The following is a 23,592-nucleotide window of genomic DNA, read 5'->3' as shown; positions in this document are numbered from 1 at the left end:
AGTTCAAAGAGAGAGTAATTAATTGATTCTCTGGTTCAAAGTTAACGAACTTAGATTTTTTTTTCTTTTGGAATTTTATGACATGGAAACCTGTAAAATAAAGTATTTTTATATATTATGTTTATGCTTTTTCACAGTACACTGATTGTGTGTAATACCGAATACCAAAGTATAAGTATTAGTTAGACAAAAAAAATCTTTGGCATACGAAAATAGACGAAAAATTTATTTTCATATTCCCGATAATCCATTATTTTCTTGTAAAAACTTTTTATGGCAAATGAGCCGCGACCGATTGCATTTATAAATCCGAGGACAGAGTTGTGGCCGTCGCGTCGTGAGGAGAGTACACGTGGTGACGTGATCATATTCCCAATAAGTATAGTAGATATGTTATTATTATTTATAATAGCCTGCTGATGTACCTACTACTAAAATAAATTATGAGCTTGAAGCATTAACTTAAACGCTCTCTTCATTACGGCGAGACTAAATTTAAAAAGTTTATAAGGGCTAGATTTACATGTAAGTTAGTGAAGTGACTTATCTATGTCATTGCAATATTGATGGCTAAAATTGGGCAATATTAATTTATAGCAATGTTATATTTATTTGATGGAATTTAAAAAAGTGCATTATTACAACATTAATAGTAGAAAACGGTAGCTTATGTATATGTTTTTCCAGCATTCATTACGTCTGTTTTATGTTATTTAAGTACTATACACCCGCTATAATAATAAAAGATTGAAATGATTGTCTTACTTAACATATATAGTATCACGAAGAAAAGCAGGGGGTAACTCCATAATAAGTAAAACAATTCATAAAATCAATATATGACAACAATTTATAAAACCAAAATTTTTATGTTCCGATCAGAATAAGCAAACATTTTTAAGCAGCCGTTTAGAGTTGACTTCTAAAGTTCTTATATTTTGTTGCCTTTTTCTTCGGTTTTTGTTTTTAATTTTGGACTAATAAGCTTTATTTTTCTTGGGGTGAGTGGTATTGGCTGTGATGTTGAAGATTCTGGCGATATATTCCTATAAAGATATATTGGTTACTCGAACTTTACTCTGATCTTTAATAATAATAAATTATATTACTTACTTTCACCAGTGGGGAAATACACAAAATATAAAAATTTCATACCTATATACATACAAATAATTTACAAAAATAAAATTGCGTAAGTAGAAAAGAAAGCACTAGTGACTTTATTCTCGCAAATTATTTTTTTGGCCGGGTATTTTTTTACATCCATTCGTACCTTGAGGTAACATAATAATTCAACCTAAACCTATTACCTAAACTAATTTAGCTTTTGTGTGAAAGTGAGCAATTCAAAAAAAAGGTTGCTACTATCGTAGCGGGAAGTGAATCGTTTTGTAAATAACTTTTAAAAAAAGTGAAAACAAACATAAATCAAGGTATTTCATTTGAATATTTAGTGTTTTTATTTCTAGAGTTATTTTTTATTGTAAATATCTGATGAATTTTTGAATTCATGAAAAATTCTAACGAAATAAAAAAAAACACTGCGAAAATAAGACACACGGGAACAATCGGACCCATTTGATTTGGAAGATGTACAATTTACGAAGCGATATCGGTTGATTAAGGACGCGTTTACGAATCCGACAAAAATAAGTTATTTTTCGGTAGAGTTTGTGATGAAATGGAACTAAATCTAACAAAACCAAAAATTGCCACAAATAGATTACTTCTTTATCTCCAATTAGCGGGAAATGTTTGCTTTGAAATTTTGATATTTTATGTCGTACAAACGATTATCCGTTACCTTTTCACACAAAATTGACGAAATGGGGCTTCATTCAGGATCAGTGTTCTACTACTACTTACATAATTTTGTCTCTTAAAAATTACGTAAGGAAAGCAGATATAATATTTTCAAAAACACGGGAAGTAAATTAATGAATATGTTATAAATAATCTCAGAAAAATAAAATGAATCGTCAAAAATTAATATATTTCTGATAAGCATGAACTTTAAAGTGTAGTATTAAGGGTTATTTTATTTTGTCACTCCGTACGCATTGCACAGAGAGATCGTCAGTCCGCGCTCGGCCGCCGTCGTGGGTAGACACTGTGTCGGTTGTAAGTAGCAGCTCGTTCTCGCAAAGATCGTTGTACGAACATGAATATTTTTTTTAAGCTCTACAATACTGTCTTTGATACTATACATATTTTGTACGCAGTCAGATTTTCATAAAATTATGTTTCTGTATTTTTTGAAGAATTAGTGATTTATAAGTTCATCTCTAAATATAAGGTCTATATTAAATCGAAATCCAAAATGGCGCCTATGAAATTTACCAACTTCTCTTCATGGGTGTCATTTTCATGGTTTTCGGGGTCAACAATAACGAATATCGGGTCAAAATCAGAATCGAAGATGGCGCCTATGAAAATTACCAACTTCTCTTCATGGGTGTCATATTCATGGTTTTCGGGGTCAACAATAACGAATATTGGGTCAAAATCGAAATCCAATATGGCGCCTATGAAAATTACCAACTTCCCTTTATGGGAGTAATTTTCATGGTTTTCGGGGTCAACAATAACGAATATTGGGTCAAAATCGAAGATGGCACCTATGGAAATTACCAACTTCTCTTCATGGGTGTCATTTTCATGGTTTACGGGGTCAACAATAATGAACATCGGGTCAAAATCGAAATCCAAGATGGCGCCTATGAAATTTACCAACTTCTCCTCATGGGTATCATTTTCATGGTTTTCGGGGTCAACAATAACGAATATCGGGTCAAAATCGAAATCCAAGATGGCGCCTATGAAATTTACCAACCTCTCTTCATGGGTGTCATTTTCATGGTTATAAATATCATCCCCTTTTTAACCATAAGAAGCTCTACCCTTCTTATCAATTATTACCACCATATTATGTCAAGAAGAGTTATTTCAATAGATATTGTAATCGTAAGGTATAAGCTATTACATAAATGTAACGTATATCTTCCTAAATCCAGCATTATTTTCAAATGACCAAAGGAAATGTCATGTATCAAACCTGAATCTAACTTTCAAAGACCTATCCAACGATACCCCACAAGTTAAGTCTCCAGTATTTTTTTTAACTCCACATTTATTGGATGTGTCCTTAAGGGGGAAGCTACGTCCAAAAGCACCAGACAACACAAAAAATGGCGTGCGTACAAAGCATACATGTCAGAAGTGAAACTTATTTGTAAAAATCAATTTTTAAATCTCGTTTTGTATTAATAATTATTCTAATCTGTTCTCTAAACCAATTGATTTTTGTCAATATTAGAAATTATTTGATGTTTTGCTAATTATTATCACTCATTAAACCTGCACGATACAAAGCTAGTAGGGAAGATGATCTACATACTCACTGCGGCCGTGCGCTAAACCTGCATAATACAACGCTAGTAGTGAAGTTGTTTTACTTCATAGCGGTACCGTCTTCTTCATGACATTCGAATTTTCTCACTCTATCTCAATCAGACTCAATCTCCCTCCCCTCATCTTGGATAAAAACGTCCTTCATTTTCGTGACACTTTATTCCGTTTCATCCGTAAAAATTTTACCCTGATGCGGGCAAAGAAGTTTCACTTCAAAAATGATCCCAAATTCATTCTCTGCACCCTCGAAAACCTCGAATACGATATCCATATTGTTGAAATCATGATTTTGCGCGGCAGCCAATTTGGATTTAAAAAATGATCCCAAATTCGTTCTCTGCACTCTCGAGAACCTTGGATACGATATCCATATTGTTGAAACCATTATTTTGCGCGGCGGCCACCTTGGATTTCAAAAATGACTCCAAATTCGTTCTCTGTACCCTCGAGAACTTCGGATTCGGCATCCATATTGTTTAAATCATAATTTTGCGCGGCGGCCATCTTGGATTTAAAAAATTATCCCAATATCGTTCTCTGCACCCTCGATAACCTCGGATACGATACCCATATTGTTGAAATCATGATTTTGAGCGGCGGCCATCTTGGATTTCATAAATGATCACAAATTCGATCTCTGCACCCTCAAGAACCTTGGATACGATACCCATATTGGTGAAATCACAATTTTGCGCAGCGGCCATCTTGGATTTAAAAAATTATCCCAAAATCGTTCTCTGCACCCTCGATAACCTCGGACACGATACCCATATAGCTGAAATCATAATTTTGCGCGGCGGCCATCTTGGATTTCAAAAATGATCCCAAAACCGTTCTCTGCACCCTCGATAACCTCAAATACGATACCCATATTGCTGAAATCATAATTTTCGCGGCGGCCATCTTGGATAAAACTGCGTTTACTGCACACGACGCTATGCGACATTAAAAATGATATCTCAATCAGACTCAATCTCCCTCCCCTCATCTTGGATAAAAACGTCCTTCATTTTCGTGACACTTTATTCCGTTTCATCCGTAAAAATTTTACCCTGATGCGGGCAAAGAAGTTTCACTTCAAAAATGATCCCAAATTCATTCTCTGCACCCTCGAGAACCTCGAATACGATATCCATATTGTTGAAATCATGATTTTGCGCGGCAGCCAATTTGGATTTAAAAAATGATCCCAAATTCGTTCTCTGCACTCTCGAGAACCTTGGATACGATATCCATATTGTTGAAACCATTATTTTGCGCGGCGGCCACCTTGGATTTCAAAAATGACTCCAAATTCGTTCTCTGTACCCTCGAGAACTTCGGATTCGGCATCCATATTGTTTAAATCATAATTTTGCGCGGCGGCCATCTTGGATTTAACAAATTATCCCAATATCGTTCTCTGCACCCTCGATAACCTCGGATACGATACCCATATTGTTGAAATCATGATTTTGAGCGGCGGCCATCTTGGATTTCATAAATGATCACAAATTCGATCTCTGCACCCTCAAGAACCTTGGATACGATACCCATATTGGTGAAATCACAATTTTGCGCAGCGGCCATCTTGGATTTAAAAAATTATCCCAAAATCGTTCTCTGCACCCTCGATAACCTCGGACACGATACCCATATAGCTGAAATCATAATTTTGCGCGGCGGCCATCTTGGATTTCAAAAATGATCCCAAAACCGTTCTCTGCACCCTCGATAACCTCGAATACGATACCCATATTGCTGAAATCATAATTTTCGCGGCGGCCATCTTGGATAAAACTGCGTTTACTGCACACGACGTTATGCGACAGAATTGCCATCTAATGTTTTAATATTTAACTACTAAACGAATACATCAACCAATTATCAAAAATACATAGGTATTAAAAAAAAACAAAATTAAACCTTGATAAAGTATCAAATTCATTTGATTCCCGCAATTAACTTTAAGTACGTGTATGTGTTTGAGCGGTGTCAGTGTAGTGGTGCGATTCGATACCTCTCTGTTTTGAGAACGCGTCCTTAAACAATAAATAGTTCCTAGTAGAACTTTGTGATGAGCTGAGGCCATTATTCATATTACAATTATTTTACCAAAGTTTCACGTTAAAAACACTTTCAAATATGAATATTAACTCATAGTTTTCTTTCAATAATAGTTTAAGATATTTTAATTTTCAAAACAACTAAAACCGCCTCCTGTCAAATCAAATATGATTGGAGGTGCGTTCCAAACTCGTGTTAAATCAAATTATTTATATGAAAAAACTAAGCAAATCTTTGATTTGTAATATAAACAACTATACATATTACTATTATGTAATAAGCACTAATAAGGGCTTAATGGTTTGATGCTATATCAAAATTTTAAAATGTATTTGTTGTAATTTTTATGCGACAAACCTCTAAAATCATAATATGATCAACTAGGTTTTGAAACTCAACGCATATAGGGGTACATATATATCGAGTACATAATAGACAGACTAAAACGACTATACCACAGTAGACATATGAACCAGTACGGAAAATATCTTAAACCGTTCGAAATGACACACGGCATCGACGTGGTTAATCTAGGCGGTTTTCACGGTCTTGCACAGTGAGTGTCGCGTCAAGACGAGTGTCACGTTGTCATTAGTTTCCGCTATCTTTTTTAAAACGCCAGCGTTCATTGGTACATTCATTGCATACAGCTATTTGAACTCGGCTCTATCAAAAATCCGGTTTTCATTTTCTAAACTATAAAGTAGTATAGAATATAAGAATGATTTATTGTTATATTATTATTATAATTAGTAGGTATTCGAATTAAAAGTCCGTGAGATCGATTATAATAAATTCGTCAACATAATTCACAATGTTAAACTAAAATGGCGGCTGCAATATTTATAATCAATTTTTTTTTATGAGTGTGGTTTGGTTTTCAAGGATTTTTTTTTATGGAGTAGGAGGGCAAACGGGCGTACGGGTCACCTGTTGGTAAGTGATTACCGCCGCCCACAATCTCTTGCAACACCAGAGGAATCACAGGAGCGTTGCCAGCCTTTAAGGACGGTATACGCGCTTTTCTTGAAGGTTCCCATGTCGTATCGTCCCGGAAACACCGCACAAGGAAGATCATTCCACAGCTTTGTGGTACGTGGAAGAAAACTCCTTGAAAACCGCACTGTGGAGGACCGCCACACATCCAAATGGTGGGGATGATATCCTAACTTGTGGCGTGTCTTGCGAAGGTGGAATTCGGTGGCAGGAATCAGGTTGAACAGCTCTTCGGAACACTCCCCGTGATAAATGCGGTAGAAGACACACAATGAAGCGACATCTCTACGCAACGCAACGTGATCCAGCCGTTCACAGAGCATTGGGTCCCCGACAAACCGAGCTGCTCTACGTTGCACGCGGTTAAATGGATCGAGCTGATACTGGGGTGCGCCAGACCAGAGATGACAGCAATACTCCATGTGTGGCCGGACCTGCGCTTTGTAGAGCGCTAGAATGTGGGCCGGCTTGAAGTATTGCCGTGCTCTATTAATGACGCCCAGTTTCTTCGAAGTCAATTTGGCTTTATCCTCCAGATGGCCACAAAATTGGCAATCTCTCGAGATTTCGAGACCCAGTATTCCGATACTAGGTGAGGCTGCAAGGGAAGTGTTGTTGAAGAGCGGTGATACGACAAATGGGGTTATTTTAGTGGTTAACGCGCAAAACAAAACGCGCGAGTTTTCTGAGGGTTAAATTGGACAAGGTTCAATTTACCCCGTTCCGCGACCTTCTCAAGAGAGGACTCGATAGAAGACTCAAGTTTCTCCCGGCACTGGTCGACGATTTCCCGAGAGAGACCTGCATGGCCCGTGTATACGGCATCACCAGTGCTGTCGTCTGCAGAGCAATGTATGTTGGAGGTGTCCAACATATCATTGATATGCAGAAGAAACAGCGTGGGAGATAGCACACAGCCTTGAGGCACTCCAGCATTCACGGGCTTCGGGTTCGAGCAATATCTGGAAGCTGGAGGTACACTTTCACAAGTTCCCAAATGATGGAAGTTTTGAGAGGAGCGCCTTGTACCATACACGATCAAAGGCCTTCGCTATATCCAGGCTATCTGCCAGGCATTCCCCCTTGCTTTCAATAGCCGCCGCCCATCTATGTGTTAGGTATACCAGAAGATCACCAGCCGAACGACCATGGCGAAAGCCATTCTGTCGGTCATTGATCAACTGGTGACCTTCTAGGGATACCAAGAGCTGGCGGTTAATTATGCTCTCCATGATTTTGGAGAGCAAGGAGGTAATAGCAATAGGCCTTTAGTTTGCCGGATCCGAACTGTCTCCTTTTTTTGTGGATCGGATGGATAAGGGCTGACTTCCATGAGTCATGGACTACGCATTTTGAATAAGAGTGCCGGAATAAACGCGTTAGCACCGGCGTCAACTCAGGGGCACACGTTCTAAGCACGATTGCAGAAATGCCATCCGGCCCGCTCGACTTCCTGACGTCCAACGAAAACAGAGCTCGACTAACAGTTTTCTGTCTAAACTGTACTTCAGGCATAGAGCTTTGACACCGCGGGATGATCGGCGGTGTTTTTCCGTTGTTGTGTTGATTATTATTTATTTTGGACAACAATTAGTAACCTTCATATGTTTTGTCATTGTTTTCGTGGATGTTGAAATCAATACCAGCTAGTGCTGTCAAGATGTAAATCCAAGTTGGAACGCCACTAGCTACTTTTTTTTAACAGACATAAATATCTACATAACAATAGATTGTATATTGCTTTTGGTCAATCCCTATGATAAATATATCAATATTTCATATTCACGTATGGAAAATTTTACTATCTATTTATACATTTTTTTTAAATTAATATATTCCTTAGAATAAAGAATTAAAATAGAATATTTACTGCGTATACATATTTAAGATGTAATACAAAATATTTTAGTGAATCTATTCTATGAAAATAAGCACCACGAAAGATTACCATCATCAGAATCAATTTAGAATTCAGTTTACCTGTGAAATGCTTCTTTATTTGGATTGTTGCTGCATAAAACAACACAATCTAACACAGAACACGACACTATTATATTTTGAATACATATCCGTTAAAACATGACAATCCTTCTATATGACAGGCGATTAATGGACACTAAATTGTTTCAAAACGGTTTCACGGTCCATCTATTCCGTCTCTTTCTCACACCTTGGTTTTTGAGTAAGAATAATTTTCTCAATCTCATACAGGGTTTGTCTATTACAGTACTGTGACCTGCATAAATGCCACTGGACAGGCTGTTTCACTAAGTTATATTTTAAGCGCCACTCGCGAGCGTCCAGAAAACTAATTTTGACGTATAATACAAATGGCTGAAAGAAAAGCGTAAAGCACTCTGAAGTAGGTAATAATCGTAGACTGAGTAAACATGATATTGACGTGACATGATAATCAGTCTACGGTAATAATGCTAGGTATAATTATGTAATCGAAATAAATAATTATGTCAACAGCTGTCATCTGAGTGTCTCTTGTCAAGTTCACAAGTGTCAGTCTTGACGTTGAGTTGTTTTTCGAGTAAATGTAAATGGTTGTAAAAATAAAGATTAAAGTCCAAACTCCAAGCTTGTTTCCAGAATAATTTAATTTTCATTATCAGTAGTTTGAAGTGAACAGAAGTTTGTAGCCGTGCAAGGAATTCGTACGTATACAATGGAGCAACTGCGTTTCGATGGCCGTGTTGCCGTAGTGACTGGAGCCGGTGGCGGTCTAGGAAAGGCCTATGCTCTTCTCCTCGCATCAAGAGGTGCTAAAGTTGTAGTGAATGATCTTGGCAGCGCAAGAGATGGTGTTGGAAAATCAAACTTTGCGGATGCTGTTGTAAAGGAAATAAGAGACAAAGGTCAGTGTCTTGCTATCGTTAAATAAAGTTTAATAGTGCTAGTGATTGTGCACTTTTGTTACTTCAACATAATTCTATTTAAATTCATTGATATCTGTACATACATTTTTAAATATTATTTATCTTTTATTTTGTATGGTTAATTAGCTTAATATAATATTTTATTTAGTAAACATTTTATAATATATATCACACTGCATTTTGGGTTTACTGTTTGTTTTTGCCCTGTTATTATTACAATGATAATATTTTATTATTTATTCCGTTTGAAATAAAGTATTATATAATATTGTTATGATATTGGAATAAATACTAAATGTGAGTCATTAACACAACAATAAATTTTCCTGTATTATTTCCTTTAGGAGGAGAAGCTGTTGCTGATTACAATTCAGTGGTTGAAGGAGAGAAACTAATAAAAACAGCATTAGATAATTATGGGCGTGTGGACATTCTCATTAACAATGCGGGCATTCTTCGTGATAAAAGTTTTCAGAAGTTATCTGAACAGGTATAGTTTTTTTATCATGTGAAAAATTGTCTGATTTGCTATAAAATTGGTCTTGCATGATTATCGGGCAATATTGATGAATAACTGTTATTATTATATTAAACAGAAGGGAAAACCCTGTTTTTGGTGTCTTAACACAGCTCTCTGATGAAGGTCATGCAATCTTTTTGGATTGTTGTTGATTGGACTAGACAATATTGATACTTTAAAGAAAAGTGTACCTACTTAAAGGGTCGGCAACACAATCACAGAAATGTTTCATCTGGTGTTGCAAGAAAAAGATGTACAATCAAAAATTTTGTTCTTTCATTCATAGCTTATTATTTAATAAAAGGAACTTTAATCATTACTTTCAAAACTTGTTCTAGCTCATGTTAAATGACCTTGTTAAAAGTTATTAGTTGTAAACCTAAGGTATATTCTGCTAATATGTGTTTTATTGAATAAGTATAAAACATGTTTATTAAAGACACCTTAATGACACAATGGTAAGATATTTCTGTTGAATCGTTTCTTAAATAGGTAACTTATAAATATTAAGTAAGTTTCAATGCTATGATGGCCACATAATGATTTTTATTCCTCTCATCGATAATTTGATGATTATAGTTTAAAACAAACAGTATAGTTTAATTACTTATCAGTTATCTAACATATATAACTTATGTATGTGAAGGTTACTTAAACCTTCAAACTAAAAAATAACACATTTCTACTCATAGGCAGATAAATTTCTAAATTAAATAAACATAAAGCCAAAATTACTGGCAAAATTATTATTAAGTTTTTTCTTTCACAGGATTGGGACTTAATTCAGGCAGTGCATCTAAAGGGTGCTTACAAAACAACTCAAGCGGCATGGGAAACATTCAAGAAGCAGAACTTTGGCCGTGTCATCATGACTTCAAGCAATGCCGGTCTAATGGGAAACTTTGGACAATCAAACTACAGGTAAACTCAAACTGTTTCTTAAAACAGTTTTCCTTACTATTCTAACCCTTAGACTCATCATTTTGAATACGAAATGCGCTCTTTAACGGCTTTTATTTAAATTCTGACACATTTTCGAAGTCGAAATAATGTGAGCAGATTATTCGATAATGATAATGTTTTTAGTTAGTTTAAGTCTTGATTTAGTGCACTACAGATATTTTATTTTTATTATTATTCAATTTGTTATGTGTATATATATAATCCTCACTTCTAGGATTAATTACACAAATAAAACTAAACAAAATTTTATGAACGATGCGGGAATCGAACCCGCGACCTCTCGCGTTCTGTGCGAGCGCTCTTTCCTACTCAGCCAACCTCTCTGGTGATGGATAATCATAAAATCTTGCATGCTTTGTTCAACTCTAAGGTTGTGGCTTACAATATTTTATCAACATTAATGATCACGGTCGCGGGCTCGAGTCCCGCATCGTTCATAAAATTTTGTTTTCAGTTTTATTTGTCTAATCACGGAACAGAAAAAACTAGTGGAAGTGGGCGTTACCCTGTCGCCACTATTGTGTACAATTTATAGGTAAATAGAGTAGACTAGAGTAGGCTCGAGGCTCAAGTGACACCAGTCATTTGATGTCAATGTAATCATAAATTTCCGATTTAAGTACAATAAATGTTCAATTTTTAGGAGTACTTCTAGATAAAAATCTAAAATGGAAAGAGCATGTAGACATGGTATGCCAAAAAATTGATACATATGTTTATGTGTTATATAGATTGCGTAAAACGGCTTTACAAAGTACAGTCCTGGCAGCTTATCATGGTTATGTCGCATCAGTACTTCGATATGGACTAATCTTGTGGGGAAACTCTAGCGAGGCTAATAGGGCTTTCATGGCCCAAAAGAGATGCTTAAGAGCTATGACAGGAGCTTTTTACTTTGATTCGTGTGAACCACTGTTTAAAGAATTACGTATTCTTCCATTTCCCTGTATGTATATATACGAAATATGTATCTTTGTCAAACAACATGACCATTTATTTACAAAAGCAAGAGATATTTATCCGAGAAATACAAGAAACGGTGACAGACTGGTGATTGCACACAAATTTCATAATGCATCCTACGGAAAATGTAGCTATGTCATGTGTATAAAAATATTTAATAAACTCCCTCCAAGCTTACGCGTATTACCCGTCCAACGATTTAAAAAGGATCTTTTTACATGGCTTATAGATAAATGTTTTTATTCCATAAATGAAATGTTGACACATTAGGTTAAATTAAATTGACTTTAAAATATATATTAATTCTAGTCTTTAAATAATGACATTTAAAATAATAATTATAATTTAAATTAACCTAAGTGCTTAAAATATAGAGTTTGTTAATCAATTATAATAATAACTAGAATTTTGTTAATAGTAATTTTGCATGCCAGAAATGGCCGATAACATTGATACATTAAAACTACTTACACCCATTGTTACATGTTTTCTAGCAAAATAAAGAATTTATTTATTAATTTATTTATTTATTATTTATTAAATATTTTTTTATGTATTGTGCAAGATATACAAAATTAACCATACTATTACGACGTATGGTTCATTTACCTTTACGTTTAATCGATGTAACTTAATAAATAAATAATGTAAACAATAAAAATATCTTGCTACTCAACAAGTGCATGAATGTACATATCGATATAATTTTATCGAAACAAATTTTATATTTAAAAATTGTATTCAAGTATTGCTCTTTTCCAAGCATCATGCAATAACAGTGTAAGTAAGCAAAATGTTATAATATGGTTGTGTACATGAGAGACTACTATGAATTCAAATTAATAGTTTTAATTGTCTCTTAGGTACAGCTAATTATTATTTAACAGATATGTGTAAGATTCCAGTTAAATTAAATAAGCGTTAATTTTTAAATAAAAATAAACAATTTTTTAAAATTAAATTTTAATATTTGGCATAGATTGAGGTTCCACCGATAATAAGGTGGAGTCGAGGTGGAGTAGAAAAAAAACCTCATGACATCATGGAGTAGAGGAAACGTTATAGAATTGTAAAAAATTGATCGAAAACCATGAATTCTGGGAATGTTTGCCATCATTGTAGCTCTGTACATCATAATATAAAATATCATAAAACTAATAAGATTATTATTAATACCATCAGTACTTATAGCTTCTCTTTTTATTAATCATTCGTTGCTGCTTGTTTTGGAAAATTTCATTCCGCGCGCGATTCCGTATGGAGGCAGTAAGGTTTATAAAATCTCATGTCTTACTGGACCCTGGGTTTTAATAACGCTGAATACTTATAAAAAAATCTATGTTTTATGCGTACAATAAATGCAATACAATATCAATAATATAATATAGATATTGTAACTTTCCAAGGCTATTCGTGTACGCTGTCTTGATTTTATTTGAATTGAGCTAAATATTGTCCATCCTTTTAAATAAAACTATACCTTAGAAAACATATTGGCCTATTATTATTTTAGCTTACGACGTACTTTATCGATAATATACAGGATGGACCAAAAGTCCGTTTACATTTGAATCGGTTGCCACGTTTAGCAAAGGCGGCGGAGGGGGGTGGAGGGGTTACGCATTGCAAGAGCGGCCAATGGGAATTTAGTACCATGGCGTCGTTTAGCGGTAGTCAACGTGCATTTTGTGTATGCGAGTATTATCGAAACAACGATTCTGCGACCTTAGCTCAACGAAAGTTTTGCAGTCATTACAAGATACGACAAAAATCAAGCTCCACCAGGTGTGTTAATTAAATAATGGGTGCTCAAGTTTGAGAAGACGGGTTCAACAATGGATTTACCTCGACCTGGCCGGCCTAGAACGTCGAGGGACCCCGAAAACGTGGAGCGAGTAAAATCGTCTGTTCGTGACCAACCTGGACTATCAACTCGAAAGCGGTCTGCTGTCCTTAACGTGCCAAGATAATGATGTATTAAACCGCATTCTCAAGAAAGATTTAAGTCTACATTCCTATAAAATCCAAATGGTGCAGGAATTAAGGCCTCAGGAGCATGCCACTAGGTTTCAGTTTGCGAACGAAATGGTAGAGCGATTCACCAGTTTTACAAACATTTTTTTCTCAACTAGGCACACTTCCACCTAAATGGGCATGTTAATAGACAAAATTGTCTTTATTGGAGTGACACTATGTCATGGTGATCAAAAACCCCTGCATTCCAGCCAACCAACCCAGTAACTCTTGACGAATTAAAGGATCGTCAGGTATCGTCAGAACATGTAAAGCTGTCATCGAAAATTTCCGCTCTAGATTGCAGCAATGCCAGAATAATGAAGGATTGCATATGGATGATGTGATTTTTAAGAAATAAATTCCCCTTTTGTTTACTATCGAAAACAATAAACAGTTTTGATCTACTGTAATTAGTTTTTTTTAAATCATCATTCCAATTATAAACGGACTTTTGGTCCACCCTGTACTTTATCAACCCTGATTACATCATTTCTAGTTTTCATTAAATTTCGATATGTTTATTTATTTTCGTACAACACTACTTATTTTGACAGAAGTCAAATCTATGGTTACAGAGCTCCTATTACTTCAAGTTTTTATACGTTATTTTTCTCAATTAAAGAAAAGGTTATGAGGTTGTTATAATCACTTTAAGAATATGAGATTAGCGTAATTGTATTAAGTTCGAAATTGATGTAAATAAATTTATAGTTATGTCTTTTCGTGATTGTTGTGTATTACATATTAAAATATAAAAGTGTTTGTTTGGCGTCATCAGTTTCCATAGTAAAATGACATGATGCCACTGGTCTAATTTTTATTGACAGTTTTTTAAAGAGAAGGCAATCCCTTCGAAGCACTTCATGAAAATAGATGTCAGACTTTAAGGACAAATACAACCATTGTAATGTGCTATGTTTTATTTAATGTGTTTGTCCATCGGAACATATAAAGTGCACTATAGAGCCCAATAATGAAACTATGACCAAAAATACAAAATCAATAAGTATTTGAATAGAAACATAACTAATATATTTATTTTATATAAATACAGGTATTGCTAAAGAATACAGTTTTTTTTCAGTCAATGAATACATTTATTTTACATAATTATTTTTACAAGATTATAAATCATCGCGCGTCACCATTTGCCCGCTAAAACTCGAGAACGGCTGGGCCGATTTTGCTAATTTTGGTCTTGAATTATTTGTGGAAGTCCAGAGAAGGTTTATAAGGTGAATAAATATGAAAATGCTCGCTCAACAATTTTGTTTTTCATTCGATGTGCCCCCGTCGTTTTGGAATCAAATTGAAATAATAGTTTAAAATGAATAACTTATTAGAATCTTTATATCTTTCTAGCTTAAACAGGAGGTAAAAAACGAACTTATTTTTAGCTACCTATAGTTAGTAGATCATGTACGATTTAATATTTGGTAGGTCTGAGAATCGGTTGTCATCTATTTTTTATACCCCAAAAATTTTAATTATTGTTTTTTTTTATTACTTCATAATATGGCAATCCAACGTTTGCTGGGTCAGCTAGTCTATAATATTATTTTTACCACTTTCTGTCCAGTAATAACTTTTATAATCCATTTCAAATATTATGTCATTAAATACAAATTCGATTATTTTTGTTATCATTATATTAGCGGTCTGCCGATGATAGCACGAGTTATTTAAGTATTATTTTCTGTGTATCAACAAATGCTTGATAAGATATATTTTGTGACAAACAAAATCTTGAGTTATACAAAACGTATGTCTTAATAACTATGCATAAAAAGAGATGACATAGTCGCGGAAAATGATAACCATAACCTTGTATTGACATTCAGAATTGTCTAATTTAACTCTTAATTAGAAAACAGATTAGATGCGTTAGTCAGTTGATTTTCATCAGATATGATTTCTCTATTAATTATTTTCTCAATTACTTATGTAAGCCACTTTTATTTATCTTACTGACGAAATTCAACTAACATTTTTCAAACATGAACTCACACATGTAGACATGGCCACCGAAGTAATACAAATTACCTGTTTTTAGACATCTACCTAATACCGTTCGAACAGTAGCCCTATTTCCGTAATAAAACGCATAAGTTCAATGGAAGCGACCTTATGTCAAAAAGTTACATGTCGTATTCTTGTAGCACAAAAATCAGGGATCAGTTCCGACTGAAATGAAGTTACGTTCCGATTAAGGAAATCGTATGATGTGTGTTCTCGTAACAATGTCGAACGTCAATTGTCGGGAAATGCATCTTCTGCAAGTTTTGACGTTTGGTTGAGTTGACCACTTTTTTTTATGGAAAAGGAGGACAAACGAGCGTACGGGTCACCTGGTGTTAAGTGATCACCGCCGCCCACATTCTCTTGCAACACCAGAGGAATCAATCGGAGCGTTGCCGGCCTTTAAGGCCACTTGAAACATCATTAACACTTGGTACATATATTTTAGATTTGGTAGAACGATAATATTGTTAACTTGCGTTCTAATGTCGCTAACGCGTGGCTCCGATCTAGTTATGGTTCAGTTTACATTCCAGGTAAATGATAGGAGAATACCAATCTAGAGCAAAACGAGGTAATGATCGTATCTAAACGTCGACGATTTTGAGTTTCGAGAATAGCACCGCAATTCGTTCCTCAAAGCACATTTATTCGTCACATGTTTATCTGTATTTGAAGTTGTGAATAATCTCCTTTTACTAGGTGTCCCTTGACTGTTATAATAATGAACTTTTAATATGGCAGCGCTGCAAAAATGGGCCTTGTGGGATTAGCAAGCACACTTGCGATTGAAGGCGCTAAGTACAACATCAAAGTGAACACGATTGTGCCCACGGCCGCGTCGCGACTCACCGAAGATATTCTGCCGCCAGATATGTTCCAGGCCATGAAACCTGAACTCATTGCTCCCGTTGTGGTAAGTTCTGCAATAATAATACGTGTACGGTTCTAGTAATAAATTTTTTTCTATGATAAATGTAAGGTATTTCGTACAATTACTGTTTTATACTGCCAAAACGGCCAGTCTTCATTTAAATATCAATAAATACTATATATTTTTTTTGCCCATTTTCTGGTCCTTTGATCCGGATGAACACTCATGAAAAACAGTTGTATATATTTATATATACACCTGTTTTTATATATATTTATATAAATGTTAAAAAAATACACCCAAATTAGATCCCTCGCGGGCAAAGCTTTCTTGTTTCTGCGCGTGAACCACTTGTCATACAGCCTACCCTAGTATTACAATACAAGTGCTTGACATGGACTAGCGATTGCCATTTCCGCAGTAATTTGGAACACCAAGCGGGGTCACAAAGAATCGCTCTTTAAGATGCAGATCTGGCCACATTTCGAGTATTTCCCTCTTCTCTAGTTTGATTAACCCCAGTATCAATTACCACCAACAATTCACTGCGAATAACGAAGAGCTGCTCAAACTGTAGTGAATCCCCAGTATTTCTCGAACACTACAATCGCTTTTCATTGCAAACATGCGTTGCTTCTTTGTGTGTCTTCGTGTCTTTTACAGTAGTGTGCTGAAGTTCTGTTTGACCCGATTTCTACTAGTGAATTCCACCATCGCACTAAATGCTCTAAAATTAAATACCTCCCAAATTAGGAGGTATTTAATTTTCCTAGTCCTAATCTGGCGTCGTGGCAAATGCAGCTTCTAAAAGCTGTGCAATCAGCTTCCTTGCGCGGTGTTTCCAGTTCGATGCGAAATGAGTACCTTCAAAAAAGCCCGTACACCTACCTAAAAAGGCCAATAACGCTCCTGTGTACCTCTGGTGTAGCACGATAGTTAGACGGTGATCACTTACTGTGAGGTGACCCATTCTCTTATGAATTATTCTCACTGAACCGCTTAATATTATTAAGTGATGTAATATATGTCATGTATAGGGAAGGATGTTTTAAATATTCTCTAATATTTGTAGGCTTACATGGTTCACGAGTCATTTGAGGACAGCGGAATCATAATCGACTCTACACTGGGTTTTGCGCATAAAGCTCATATTGTGAGGGCACCTGGTGTCCCACTTAGGTGAGTTAATCTGTGGTATTTTGTAATGTTGCTCTATTTTGAATTATTGTGTGCTACTAGGTATGTACTTGAAATTTTCAGGTAAAAATAGTTTATCGACTTAAATACTAATAAATGACAATATGCAAAGACAACAAAACAATATTTATTTCGAATTTGAGGACCCAAGTTAAAAACAAAAAAAATAGATTTTAACTCGAAAAGGATGAAACGAAATGGTACTTCACACAATCACCCAAAACTAAAGTCGAAAAATAGAGACTAAGTTTAGGGTGGAGGCACCTGTCTGGTGTGGAAATAGTGTCTATTAACCTAACTGGTCATGCTGCATCGCATGCAATTTTTAATGGTACAGATCCCTTAATGCGCGAGTCCGACTCGCACTTTGCCGGTTTTTGTTTACCTGTAATAGATAAAATCAAAAAATATTTACTGTTTAACCAATTTACATTATCAGCAAATTCTTAACATGTAATGTATAGCAGAAAATACGTTTCTTGAGCCGTCAAAAATTTGCATGTTTAAATAATAATGGGGTGAGCGCTGCGGACACTATTGAAAAGTTAAATGGGCTTTAATTTGAATTACTGTGGACATATCTTATTATTTTTTTTTATTAATTTATTTAGATTCACCAGTGGTAAGTACAATAATACATTTATAATTATTATGCTAATTTACAAGGGTCTTATTACTAAATGCATTCATTACCTTTTAAGGTGAATACCGCATGCTAAATTATGTGTGAAATAGTTATATAAAATAAGTATAACTTATAAAACAAACATTCTATGATGTAATGAAATTTAGAACATCTACCAAACAAAACATATGACATATCTTATTATCAGGAAAACGTAAAACATGATACGGTTACAATAACTCCTATTCGTATTCATGCACGAAAGTGCTGCAGACAATGGATAAACAATGTTAAAATTAACATACAGGCAAGTAATACTGAATATTAATTAATGATTGCCTTGTGACCTTGTATGGACTTTGTACACGTCACTTATTCAATTATATTAACAGTAATAAATAATGCAAAACCTTTTTTCTGTGTAAACCGGCTCAAACTAATGAGATATTCGGTATATTTATAAGTCGCTACACGATGTTACGACTCACATCTTAAATCATATTATCGCCACTAATGTGTGTAGCATGTTGTATAAACAGGTCCTCAGCTCGATACGCCACCAATTACCGTAAGAAGTAGGCTTTAAATAGAAATCTTAAGGTGCTCAGTCACTGGGAGCGTTCACCTGTACATTTCAGATTCGACTATTACGATCTCAGTACTGCCTCTTTCTTGCTGACGAGGATTAGCTTGTATTGGAACATTTAAGATTGTAATTTGGGCTTTATTTTATAATAGTGCTTCTTCTCGACAGACGAGCTTGTACTTCTGGTAAGGCGAGGTTATAATGTAACATTTAAGATTCTACTTTGAGCGTTACATTTAAGGTTCTATTTTTAGCATTACATCACAATACTGGTCTTCTTGACTGACGGACGATCCTGTAGTGTTACATTGCAGATTAGACTTTGAGCATTAATTTATAATACTGCTTCAATTCAATTCAAAGATTTTTATTCAAAATAGGATATAGAATCACTTATTGAAATTCAAAAACTACCACCCATTCTAAAAAATTCACTCAGAACTGAGAAGAACGGGCGCAACCAACTCAGCGGGCTTTTTTTCTCATAAAAATGGTTACATGGTCTTGATGTCATGAAAACACAAATGGGCTCGTCAAGCAATAACTTTTTTAATGCATTTTAAAATGTACCTATATGAAAGTCATTACCACAGAGCAGGGATTACTTACGTACATTACTACCCCGACGATTTGTACTACGCAATAAACAACAACGTCCCATATTTTAATAATAGCTGAATTCACCATGGCAACCATGTTTTGTTATGAGCCGATGAACTGGGTCCAAACAAAAAAATCGCATACGCGAAAGGGATAGTAGATATATCTCGCTCATCGCTCGTAGTGTATCTCCCTTACTCTGTATACCAATATAATTTATGTGTCTCTGTCACATTATTATTGTTATTTTAGTAACGCATCTATTGTCCATCTTCTATCTACGAATCACCGCTACCATATTTATGTTCTGATGTCTATGTAATAATACTTCGTGCGAATGACGTCAGAATATATATCTTATTATGTTATCTCAATATTATGTTCTTGTTGATTGTGTGCATGAACAAAGGCACATAAACTTTTCTAGAAGATAATCATCATGTTAACATCAAGAATAAACATAATTCGCATTCACACTACATTCTTCACCTGTCGTATTAATAAACGCAGTGTAAAGTTACTCCAAGCTTAAAATTACTTCTCCCTTACATGCAATTTAGTAGTGACAAAGGTTAGATAAAGACTAACCCCCTTATTCATAATAGTCTGCTAAATTAAAGCATTGCTAATTCTCACTCTGTCTTCTTCTATTGACCTAAGTCAGAATGAGAAAAAATACTCCTAAGCGGCTGTTTACATTATGAATAAGGGATAAAAGTTTTAAATTTATGACGACGACACATGTTTATTATACGTTGGTCATTTTATACAGGATATTATCAAAAAAGCACAAACTGATCTAGAGCGTCTTAACATGTGGTTTCAAAGTAACCTTCTGACGATCAATGTTGACAACACAAACTACGTAATCTTTGTGGTCAAAAATACAAAGGTACCGGATTTTGAATCATTATGCATAAATAATCAAGTGATATCCAAGAAAACAGTGAAAAATATCTCGGTCTCATAATCGATACTGAACTAAAGTGGAAGTCACATTTTGAGAAGATTTGTTCCACGTTACGAACTCTTAACAGGTGCATTAAAAGGTTGTGTTAAATGTCCTCCAACAAATGTAAGATACTTAATTTACAATTCTCTAGTTAAACCACACCTAGAGTAAAACAAATTTGCAAACATTGCAATTAAGGCGAAACAAGCTTTTAGAAACATTATTCGACATAAGACTTTTTAACGGCAACTAACAAAATATATAATAATACAAAAATTTTAAGCGTGAAACAAATATTTATATACCAGACTTGTCTACTTATAAGAATAATACTTTATAAAGACATTCGTACTCAAATATCTTTCACCAAGAAGATACAAATCCAAAAGAGATGGCTCAGGAGTGCTAACAACCTGGTTACCAGCACCAAGAACAAATGATGGGAAAAATAGCTTAATGTATGAAGGGGCTCAACTCTATAATGATATTCCAAATGAAATAAAAGATATCGTCAATATTTTATCTTTTGTTCTAGTGGTTTGTGACTAATTGTGACTACTCACTTATTGTCATATTCTTATTGTGTTGTCATATTGTAAAGGAGTTGGTATTAGGAAAGGCCCATCTATATATTAGTGAACTTTTCTTTTGTTACTTTTCCTACTCGTTTGCTGTGTCCGTAAATTACTTACTTTTTACTTTTAAGATAATTTAAGTTTTCTCAGTAAGTGAATTGTTAATTCTAATGAGAAATAAAGATTCTCAAACCCTCCCCTTTATTAAAACGTTCAAGGTTTTGTTGGACGATTTATATGCTTTTTCAACAAGATCCCTGAAAATGTAAAAAACATAATATAAACGTATAATTTGCTCCGAAATTAAAAACAATTGTTAAAAAAAATAACTACGGTAACAATATTACTTTTTAAATGATACGACCTTGTAGTGATTTCAAGCAGGTAATTTAAGGTAATAAATTATATCTGATACATTAAAAAAATTAGTGCTAGATTTTGGCGAACAGTAATTTATTTTAAAACCCTATTTTGAATAAAACTATTTGAATTTCATGCAGCGCACGATATGTCAGTGTTAACCTGGTTTTCACTCACCATAGAATCTTTATAGCTCGGGCTATAAATCGGTATTTATGAGGAAACTTCAAAATCTCAAAACAGCTACGAATTAAGTAACTAGTACTAGTTAACTTAAACGAAAATTGGAACTCACAGAATTTTAATTATGATATGAATTATATTTGGACCGTAGACTTACTAGCGTATACGCGACCTGACAGCCAATCAATGCAGGACCAGTTCTGATTATTCAATGTGTGGTTTAAGATTCAAAATACTATGGAGCTAATGTAAAGCGTTGCTGCTTACGACGACGACGATGTGCATCAATGGCATTATTAATATTAAACAATTTCTTATTTTTAAAGTGATATCTCTTAGTTCTGGGATTGATTTTGACACAGATTGTTTAGATTTGAAAGAGCGACATCTCAAGTCAATTTCCTAATATGCAATTATTGGGGTTGAGCAGGTTATCAACTGTTAATTAGATCCTGTATGTTGGAAGTAAATCCATCGAACAGCATTATATTACAAATATTGCTTAGTAGATAATATTAATTACTTATAACCATGTGTTGCCTTTAGTAAGGCAGTACGCGAGTAACCATTGATCGGTCCGGTCCTAGTTACCATTAACCATTTGCCTATAACCATTACAGGACTGGCCCGAGTAACCATTTTACCAATTAATAGTAGAGATCTGCGTACTCACCAGTAGAACCATTAATTATAGTTATTTAGCAAGTGTCATAGATAAGTTTAGTATCTTAAGTAAATAAATACTTTTACCATAAAACCAATATGTATATATCTGCCCCTAAGTGCACCCCTTTTCACTGTAGATGAAGTCATAACCTGATAATTGAACAAGGCATACCAAGATTTACGAACCATGTGTCACTCGAATGGTTGGCTCAGTTGGAGAGAGCGCTCGAACGGAACCTAAGGTCGGCGAGGTTTGAGTCCAGCATCGTTCATAAATTTTGGTTACAAATTTAATTTTCATAATTTTTATTATTATTATTATTATTATTTCTGTAACCAGGAACAAGCCATCGGACCCAGTCACCATCGAGTCAGTGAAGGAGAAGTGGTCAGATGTAACCAATATGAAGAACGCCAAGAGGATTGACAAGATTGCCGAGGTGACGATGGACCTCGTGCAAAACTTACAGGTGAAGATTTTTTTTTGTATGAAATTGAAGGACAAACGAGGTCACTTGATGATAAGTGAGCACTGCCGCCCATAGCGTAACAATAGAAAAATCACAGAAGCGTTACCGATCTTTTACGAAGATGAACGCTCTTTTTAAAAAGATACCCGGATGTGATATACATACAATGTCGTAGCATATTATATGTTGTTTATACGCGGAAGGAAACCGCAAAGTGCTAAACTCTTAAAGTACTGGTGTCACACGCCCAGATGGGATGCACCAACCACGAGATAAGACCAATACTCCATAGCGGCCGGACTTATGCCTTAGAGAGTAATGTAGGCGGGCTTAAAATATTGTCTCGCTCCATCGATTACCTTCAGTTTCTTCGAAGGACCCTCATGTATTACGATCGTAGTCAGCATTAGGGTTGCATCTGGAGCGGATAATTTGCCTCCACCGCGTCTCTTACAACCGTGGAGAATTTGGATTTGTCTTAAATTTGGTCAGTCCATCTTGTTGGAGAGCGGCCGCGCGATCTTTTGCCTTCGGTAGTTCCAACCAAAATAATTTTTTCCAACCTTTCGTCGCCTCTGCCAATTCGGATTCTAGACAACCGAAAACTAATGTATACACGTGTTTAAAATGAACTAGCAACAGTTATCTTTCTCCATGGGAAAATACTTCTTTGCCAATCTTATGG

The 23,592-nt window shown here is 35.0% G+C and overlaps 1 protein-coding gene and 1 long non-coding RNA gene across 3 annotated transcripts in view; one reads left to right on the top strand and one right to left on the bottom strand.

Annotated features, from left to right (window-relative positions):
- The window catches only part of LOC126971976 (uncharacterized), a 500,026-nt gene that overhangs the window by 14,504 nt on the left and 461,930 nt on the right, over positions 1 to 23,592 (bottom strand). The gene's annotated exons all lie outside the window — the stretch shown is intronic.
- Positions 8,981 to 23,592, top strand: part of LOC126971929 (peroxisomal multifunctional enzyme type 2-like) — a 27,647-nt gene continuing 13,035 nt past the window's right edge. Inside the window, exons 1-6 of the mRNA XM_050818440.1 lie at positions 8,981 to 9,317; positions 9,683 to 9,828; positions 10,628 to 10,779; positions 16,564 to 16,735; positions 17,766 to 17,872; positions 22,778 to 22,907. Coding sequence (XP_050674397.1) covers positions 9,128 to 9,317; positions 9,683 to 9,828; positions 10,628 to 10,779; positions 16,564 to 16,735; positions 17,766 to 17,872; positions 22,778 to 22,907 — 897 coding nt within the window. The 5' untranslated portion in view covers positions 8,981 to 9,127. The remainder of the gene's footprint in view (positions 9,318 to 9,682; positions 9,829 to 10,627; positions 10,780 to 16,563; positions 16,736 to 17,765; positions 17,873 to 22,777; positions 22,908 to 23,592) is intronic.

This window comes from Leptidea sinapis, chromosome 25, assembly GCF_905404315.1.
Source record: "Leptidea sinapis chromosome 25, ilLepSina1.1, whole genome shotgun sequence".
Classification (NCBI taxonomy): domain Eukaryota; kingdom Metazoa; phylum Arthropoda; class Insecta; order Lepidoptera; family Pieridae; genus Leptidea; species Leptidea sinapis.
Note: the sequence above shows the minus strand (reverse complement) of the source record. Positions and strands in the feature narration are given on the sequence as shown.